The sequence below is a fragment of the Porites lutea genome, chromosome 2, assembly GCF_958299795.1.
Source record: "Porites lutea chromosome 2, jaPorLute2.1, whole genome shotgun sequence".
Classification (NCBI taxonomy): Eukaryota; Metazoa; Cnidaria; class Anthozoa; order Scleractinia; family Poritidae; genus Porites; species Porites lutea.
In genome coordinates, this window is record NC_133202.1 from 36,807,976 (window position 1) to 36,816,491 (window position 8,516).

Sequence of the window (8,516 nt, forward strand, 5' to 3'; positions counted from 1 at the left end):
TTTTTTTCCCAGGTATTTGCTAAGAACAGTCTAATAAAGAACATATTTGAAGAATAAAAAAGTTTGATAGTAGAACATGATTTTTTTGGGGGAAATAGTTTCATATTTGGTGTATTTGGATCGAGGCGAGGACTCAAGATAACTACTGAATTGTCCGAAAAAGTGCAATATCCCCAGAACCAGGCAATCAAAGACGAATTAAATGAAGCAATACTGCTTATTTGAATAAAAGAAGCTTCATGTTCAAAATAAAATTTTGTGTCTTTCAAGTAACAAAGACTTAATTCTGTAAGAAGGGGAATAGAATTTTTAACGCGCAATTATTAAAAATACCCCAGTTTAATAGCCTGCTGACGCGTAAACAAGCACGGTGACCCCATCGGTGTTAAGAGAAAAATACAGTCGACAAAATCGAGGAAAATGAGCCCAGAGAAACTAAATAAACTAGTTATAACAGACTACGCTAAAGTAAAAAATAAAGAACAAAAGCCTTGGCAACCACACGCAATGACAGCTACACTTTTCAGGCATTTAAACGAACAAGAATACAAGTTTTCCATGATAACAAGGGATTTCAAGTCACGTACGTTATTTGTTGGAGGAGAAAGGTGTCCGTTGTCGTGCGAAGACCTCTATTAAAACATCCATGCGATGGTCTGTTTCTTTCTACCTCAGTAGCAAAGGAAACCGAAAATTTAAACACAGCTGTAAACATCTGGTTCAAACTAAACCAATGGGGAAAATATCATAACTTACATAATGAAATTATCCGTAGCTGGTGCTAGCCTTAAAGAAAGTGAGAAAAAAAGTTTACCAGTCATAGCGCAAGATAAACAACAGTCAGCAAGCTGAAGAAAGCAAAGGTTGTATGTAACTTTAGAATATATCGCCAATGTCACGGCAAAAGAGTTTTAAATTTCGTCAACGACTAGTACTCGATAAAGCCGACGAAGAAGAGCGACATGACTCTCCATAGCAATATCCAAATGAAATAATGAAAACCCCTGCGCTAAGAAAGAGCAAATATTATATTAATACTGGCAGTTTCCGACATGACAACAACTGTGGCTCCACGCACCCATCGATCGCAGCATCGAAAGAAAACAAATTGCCTCCTTCATTTTCGGGTTTTAAATCTCAAAAATTTCTCCATGAATCATGCTATGAATCACACAGCTATGATGGTGTCTCAGGGACAGACAATGATGAACAGTCGTTAAACAACTCAGCAAGTGTCTTTCATCTTTGGCTGCCCGAAGAGTTCTTATTTCAAAACGGCAGTATACTCCTTGTAAACGCCTAGCTCTCATAATCGAGGATAAATTTAAAAACACTTACTTTTGCTGATTATTGTAAACCGAGTTATCTTTAACAGGCTGGTGACCATGTAAAATCAATCCTTGCACATTTCCAAGTTCTTAGCTGAATGATGTGGAAAGCGTTGGTCTTGAAAACGTTTGAATTTGACAAAGGTAGTAGTCTGTTTCAGCCAATCAGTTGAATGAACTAAAAGCGCGCGCGCCGTTAAAATTTGTTGTTGTAGTTAAGTTTACGTGTATATTATTAATAAGTAATCACATGATTTCCTCGTGCAATTTGAAATAAATAAGCACTTGTAAATTTTTCAAAGACCACAAATTGCTTTTGTTGGTTGGTTTTTTTGGTTATTTTTTCCAAATTGCACTCGAAATCACGTGATTGCCTATACCAGTCCGGGCCACAACCAGATCTGGATATATGATGACGTCACCCACATTTGCAAAATGGCGCCCACGCCGAGAAACACGAGGGAAGGTCACTTCCAGGCTCTTTGCTGCGCCTACGATTGTCTTTTCCCCATACTACTTTGAGAGCTGTGACTTTAGACAATGAGAAATCAGGGTTGTGAATTAGAAAAAATACCGTCCGATGATCGTTTGTGAGTTCTTGGGAGGTAAAACGACCGAACACGAGAGTTTTCAAGCTCAAAGAAATGCCGGACAAGGCGCAAAACATCTAAAAAAAGAAGGTGAGTTTCAATTTTCTGATCCTTAAAAAAATTTTTTTGGAAATCTACATAAAATTTGCTTCTTGATGGTGATCTTTTCGGTGTAGTGCATAGCGAATTCAAATAATGCCGTGATTTGGAAGATGCAACAGTCAGCTGCGCCGTTCACGTGCTGGTTTTCATTCATTGTAACGCCATGTTTATTTTATGTTATCTTGCAGTCGGATGAAAAAGCAAAAGCACCTTGTTTTTGTGGCAAAAAGATGCCGCCGGTTTGTTCGTGGAGAACCGTAACCATGGTCTTGCCTGATCACAAAGTGGTTTGGTATTAGATGCTTTGGTATTAGATGGTGTTACTTTTCTTCAAGGAACATCCCAGCCATAGCGCTCTTTGCTTCGACATTTCTGTCGAACTTAGTCCTTTTGCGGTCAAATCAATGTTTTGGTTGCGGTCTAGACCAATCACATTGTAGGAAATTACATATCGAGATCTGGTTGTGGCCCGGACTGTATGCAAAGTTCACTTTACTCATAAATGATTAAAAATGTTTGCAACGTTGAAAGGATTTTAGTGAAAAATAGCCTGTGTACAGACGCCGGCTCTCCCCTAAAAAAAAGATCGGGTAGAGAGACGTCTCTCTCCCAGATTTTTCCTCAGGGGAGGGAGGCGTCTGTACACAGGCTCGCTATTGAAAGACTGTCATTTATGGCAGTTGATAAATTAAGTACAAAATTTTAGTTTTTTTCTAAACGTAATCTATTTTTTTACTTCCACTTTAATTTATTATTTCGTAGAAGCTTGGATGAAGGGGAAATCGGCACAATGAAATTCATGGACACACACCATACCTGCACAATTTACATGTAAGCTGACTCCAATAAGGTATTTAAAATGTTAAAACAACTTCAATAGCACGAGATAAACACATCATGGGGCTTTCTCTGCCACACTTAAGCTTTCTATCTCCTCTTTCGTATGTTTTTCTGTTCCCTTTTTTTTTTTTTACACCGCCGCTCATTTTTATAAAGGTGATGTGAATTTTTGGCCGTGTCTTTTTTCCGGTGGCTAATGGGCCCTCCTTCGGTCTTTCTTTCTAACACGGAAATCGTCAGAGATTTAAACCGAAAGGAGAGTTTTCACCTTTTCAAAACAAAGGATAAATTCTTTTAAAAAGTGTCAGTTAAACGTAACGGAGAGAGATTAACCGTAAACTAAGAAAAGCAGAAAAGGTTCAGAGAGGAGTTGAAGCACCATAGTGACCCGTATGGGGTGAAGGCAGACTGTCGAATTCACTTACTTTTATGCCTGTTTAGTGGTTTAGGGCAAGGTGACTCAGAATACATCGATATCGAACAGTCACCTGCTATTATGGAAGGAATCCAGATACAAGCACGCTTGGCAGAGGCTTTTGGTCGGGCTGGATTTGCAAATAGAACTTACGGGAAACAAAAACTTCTGCCATGTTCAGTGGGAACATTTGTAAATTCATCCGTGAGTGATCCCAATGAACTGAAATGCGTGGAATGTCCTGCAGGTACGTTCTGCATTGAATATTTAAAGAAATATCAAGTAAGATATTTACCTTTCCCTCTTCCTGCAAAGTAGTTGATTTGAAGAGTTTATTATATTCAGACTGTACTCGTTTCCCATTGCATGTAGTACACATGCCAATGGTATCGTTCACCATCAGTTTTTCAACTTGTTGTGTTAAAAAATTTCACAGGCGCATTAGTCTTATGAGCTTTAGGTATAATTTCATTTTCACGGCAGTCATTTTAGGCAACTTTATCACCATACAGATATTCCATATCTTGACTCACGTTAAAAAGTAAATAATCAATGAATATTTTTCCAAATTAACCTTTTGACTTTTGCTTAAATTCCTTGGACGTTTTAACCATCTTTTTTCATAGCATATATTAAAAAATAACTATTTGAAAATATTCGCTCACAATTTTTTTGGGGGGGATTTTCCGTTTTTTGACGAATCCAAAATAATTAAATTTTAATTAATTAATTAATTTACGCGAAATCGACCACGTAAAAAGTATACCATGCATTTTCATAGCGTTCTGTCACAAAGGCGCTCTGGCAAAAAAAATCAAACCGTAAAAATGGCGTGTATGTGTAAACAAGAGGCCTTACGGTACAGAACGAAAGATATCCGTAAGGGTGCAAATATAACCTCAATTTGGAATCTGGCATTCTTCGGTCGCAGGAGAGCCAAATAGTTGCCTGGCTAGAATAAAACTGAGTATGATAAAACGATTTTGATATTGCTCTTGTGTTTCTTACCTATGTCGTCCTGAAAGGTGGATTTTACTCCGACACTGAAGCTTTCGCTAGTGACAGCTGCTTGAGATGCCCCAATGGAACTTTTGTTCACTTTAATAATGCACCTGGAGTTCGAAAATCTGATTGCATCGCGTGCCCACAAGGTATATGGCATTCAATATTAGCCATTATGAAGTGGTAAGAAGCACAGGTTCAGTGAGCATGTGGGTCACCGGCAAACCTAATTATCGTATGGATAGCAACGTAACTTCAATGATTTTTTGCCAAATATTAGGGGTTGTTTAGGTAGCACTGTGAAGTCCCGGTCCAGTAGGTTAGGCAACTCTTGTAGGCGGAGTAACTTTCGTATCCAGGTCATCAACTGGCTACTTTCGAGTTACCCCAAGCCTTCTCTTCAAAACTTGCGTTTGGTTGTTTGCGAAATCCTTTTTTCGAAAACTAGAATTACCCTTCTGGCATCCCCGTCCGAAACTCAGCATTGACAGCGATACTTAGGAACGAAAGATAGAGTGACCGGCCGCGAATAAAATCTCCCATCATTTTCATCGTTTCTTCTTCTTTTTTTTCCCCTTTCTTTGTTTCATTGTTCTGTTGTATAACTAAATGTCTTAAGTATTGCAAAACCAATCCTTTGGCTCGCTTCACGATAAATAGTTTTCTAATCTTATTTCACTCAAATGCGAAATTGGCACTAGGACTCATAGAGAATGAGATTTCTGGAACTTGAAATGGCCGGTATTCGAAGTACAGGTATACCTGCGTCTTCTCTACTCGGTCACCTAAATCCTCCCCTCGCGTCATTTATATTTTTTCTCGAAAATGTTTACATGGATAGGCAGCCGCAGAGTGTATCTAACATCTTCTTGACGGAATGTTTTTAAAATGATTTAGATGATTAAAATAGTATGTGTGGAAAGGCTTTTGCCAGCAAATTATAATGACATCCAAGTCATACTTCAATTATTCTTTAATCATTCTCGTTCTATTTGCGATAGGGACAGACACAAACGAATTCGCAGGATATCGCGCCTGTAAATGCTTGACAAACTTCTACCGCACTCATTTATTTGAAGACTGCAAGCCATGCGATCAACCTGGGTTACAGTGTGTGCATGATTTTGCTACTCTACGAAGTGGATATTGGTGGAAGTGGAGAAATGAAACAGACAAAATGATTTACAAAACATTTACTGAGGGTCTAAAGAACGCCGGTGTTACTCCTGTTGTGCGCACAAAAACTATCGCGTCTGAAGGATCTTATATTGAATACCCATACAGTCTTCCTCAACCACAAAAATGTCCGAGAGAAAAATCGTGCATAGGAGGTTTGGTATCCTTATGCGCCCTTGGTTACGAAGGCCCCTTGTGTGAAATTTGCAGTAAAGGATTCCATAAACAGCTTAAGTCGTGTAATAAATGCCCAACGAAGAAATGGATGATCGGACAACTTTCAGTCCTGGCAGCAGTCATTTTATTAATAATTGTTATTGTGGTTTGGACAAGCAGGAAAAAAGGCAAGAAAAACGAAGAGCGTTCCTCAGTAGATATCATTCTTGGGAGGCTAAAGATAGCCATAGGTTTTTATCAAGTAACGTCGGGAGTTCTTGAAGCATTCTCGTACATCAAATGGCCAGATTCCCTCACTCAAATTGGAGAATACTCCGAAGTACTGCAAGGAAACGTTTTTCAGATTGCTCCAATCCAGTGTCTTTTTGAAAATCTCAAAGTTAATGCATTTGGAAGTTTGTACGCTATATTAGCTTTGAATGCTACTGCAATAATTGTGGCAGCTGCTGTTTACGGAATCAAGAAGCTAACTTTAATGCGAAACACTCTTAGCGAAGAGGTGAAAGTCAAGGAGATGTCCCAAACGAAAGAGGTGATCTACAGAAATCTGTTTTTCTTCCTTCATGTGACTTACCTGAGCACCTGTTTGAAAACAGCAAACGTTCTTCCCCTCGCTTGCCACACAATCTGCGTCGACGAAGAGGACGAAGCTTGCGAAAAGTTCCTTAAAGCAGACTATAGCATCGACTGCACAAGCTCGGAATTCAACCGTTCGGTGTTCGTTGCATACTGCACTGTGGCGTACATTGTGTTTCTACCAACTTCATTTTTTATAATTCTTTGTAGGCAAAGAAGCTATCAAAAACAAGAACGTGGGCTCAGTACTAGTGTTAGTCTGCAAAGCAGAGAGGTTTTGACAGGGTTGCGGTTTCTCTTTGAAAACTATACCGAGCAGACATGGTATTGGGAACTGGTTGAAACAATTCGGAAGGTGGTTTTGACCTCTGGATTGATCCTTGTGGGAAGCGAGAGCAGGGCCTATGTGGGATTGGCTTGTGTCATATCAGGTCTCTACGGGATGTTCTTCGCTTATAAACGACCTATTCTGGATTCCTTTGAAAACAAGTTAATGCTGTCATCCCTTGGCGTTACGTTTGTCAATTTGGGAATAGGAGCTGTCAGTCGAATCCCAAAAGAAGGCCTTCCATCCTCAATCAACCCATACCTTGACAACATCATTTTCAATGTACTTGTGTTTGGAGCAAATTCTCTTGTCATTGGACTTCTTCTGGGTAAGTATTGCACACCTACAATCCCAGACAAAAGTAGGAAGGTTGTACAACTTAACATTAGTCCATTTTAATCCTCAAAAAAGAGAGTTTTCTCTTTTGCTAAATATTCTCAAACACCTAGCCGATAAGCTCTCAGAAGAGAATTAGGAACCTTATCACATTACTATTACTTGGATTAGAACGTTGCTTTCTTTTGAGATTTTAAGGTCGGTACACACATGCGTAGGAGGTTCCAGGACACCTTTCCGCAAAATTCCACAAGGGGATTTCATTGATGACTGCCGCTTAAACGCTATTAGTATTTTAAGGGTCTTTTTAATATTTTTATTTCATTTTTATTTGAGATCAATTGTTTATAAATGAAATGAATTTTTTTTAATAGAAATGATTTTTGTTTAAACGAAATGAACAGGAGCTTATGAAAATAGTGCTTTGACTGAATATTTTTCTTTTTTTCTTCAGCGAAATTAATTGCAAATAGGTTTTAATAGTTAGTTTTGTTATCAATAAAAGGTTTTCTGTTATTATTATTATCATTATTATTGTTATTATTAAAAAATTTTAGTACACCAAATCTTTTATTGATATCAAAGCTAACTATAAAATCCTATTTACAATTTTAAAATTTCACTTAACAAACTATTCAGTCAAAGCATTATTTACAATTCCTTTCGATTAAAAAAAAGAACCTTAATTTCCATTGAAAAAATTCATTCCATTAAAAAGATATATATTCGGAAAAAAGCACAAATTACTATTATTGCTATTATTATTATTATTATTATTATTATTATTATTATTATTGGGCTAGTTTTTTGTCAGGGTTTATTTAAGTTTCATTCAGCCTTTGACAATCTCACTCAGCCTTCAACATTGTTTTTCTTGGTCTGCCTCTTTTTTGTCTGCCTTATAGTTACCCTGTCGCTGTAGAATACAATACCGCAGGAGTCGGCTCATAGCCTAGTCAGTGTTTCCCTCGAAGACAAGTCGCCTTCTTTGAAGTCCAAGATTATTACTGTACATAAAAATACATTGGTGTGAATTTTTTGCAGTTCAATACTTGACAAACGTCTACGGTTATCTCAACACGTGGCGTAAAAATCCCCAGTGGTCGTTTTCGTGCTGTCTTGCCCTTCTTCTGCCTCTCAATGAATTACAGGGCGACGTGCAAGGATTGAGTGGCAAAAGCCTCTTTCAACAACAACTGCAAACTGGAAAAATGGACATGCCAACTATGTCCGGCGCTCTAAAAGACAGCGGAACTATTAATTTCAGCCTTGAAGAAGACGAAGAAAAGCAGCAAGGTGGAGAAAAGAATCACGAAAGCAAATTGAGGCCCTTTAAAGGGATAGAAAATGTGCAAGACGACATCGCCCTCACTGAAGTCACCATTCATGAAACGACAGCAGGGAAATACGATACAGCACTTTAAGTACTATCCAATATCGACAGAGCCCTAAGGTTAGCTTTAGGACTAATTGTGTAGATTCGTTCTCTTTGGTGCAAAACATTCTCAGTAAATCATTGCAGCGTATAATAATTCTGACATTTTCAGATTAGATCAGAGTTGTGCAAAGCGAATAGAAACCATCGATTGATTAGAACCTTGCATGTGAGGCTGATGAAGTTTCTATTTAAAATATTATCTACCATT

The 8,516-nt window shown here is 38.1% G+C and overlaps 1 protein-coding gene across 1 annotated transcript; it reads left to right on the top strand.

Annotated features, from left to right (window-relative positions):
* The first annotated feature begins 3,356 nt into the window (after positions 1–3,356).
* Positions 3,357–8,294, top strand: LOC140926128 (uncharacterized). Its single transcript, XM_073375920.1, has 4 exons — positions 3,357–3,522; positions 4,301–4,426; positions 5,279–6,862; positions 7,915–8,294. Exons 1-4 carry the CDS (start codon positions 3,357–3,359, stop codon positions 8,292–8,294), a joined length of 2,256 nt encoding a protein of 751 aa, XP_073232021.1.
* The last annotated feature ends 222 nt before the right edge of the window (positions 8,295–8,516 follow it).

Excerpts from the sequence above, each read along its gene's own strand:
- LOC140926128 (XM_073375920.1), top strand. The coding sequence starts at position 3,357 with ATGGAAGGAATCCAGATACAAGCACGCTTGGCAGAGGCTTTTGGTCGG. Across the intron at positions 3,523-4,300 it reads ATGCGTGGAATGTCCTGCAG|GTGGATTTTACTCCGACACT; the intron begins GTACGTTCTGCA and ends TCGTCCTGAAAG. Across the intron at positions 4,427-5,278 it reads TTGCATCGCGTGCCCACAAG|GGACAGACACAAACGAATTC; the intron begins GTATATGGCATT and ends TATTTGCGATAG.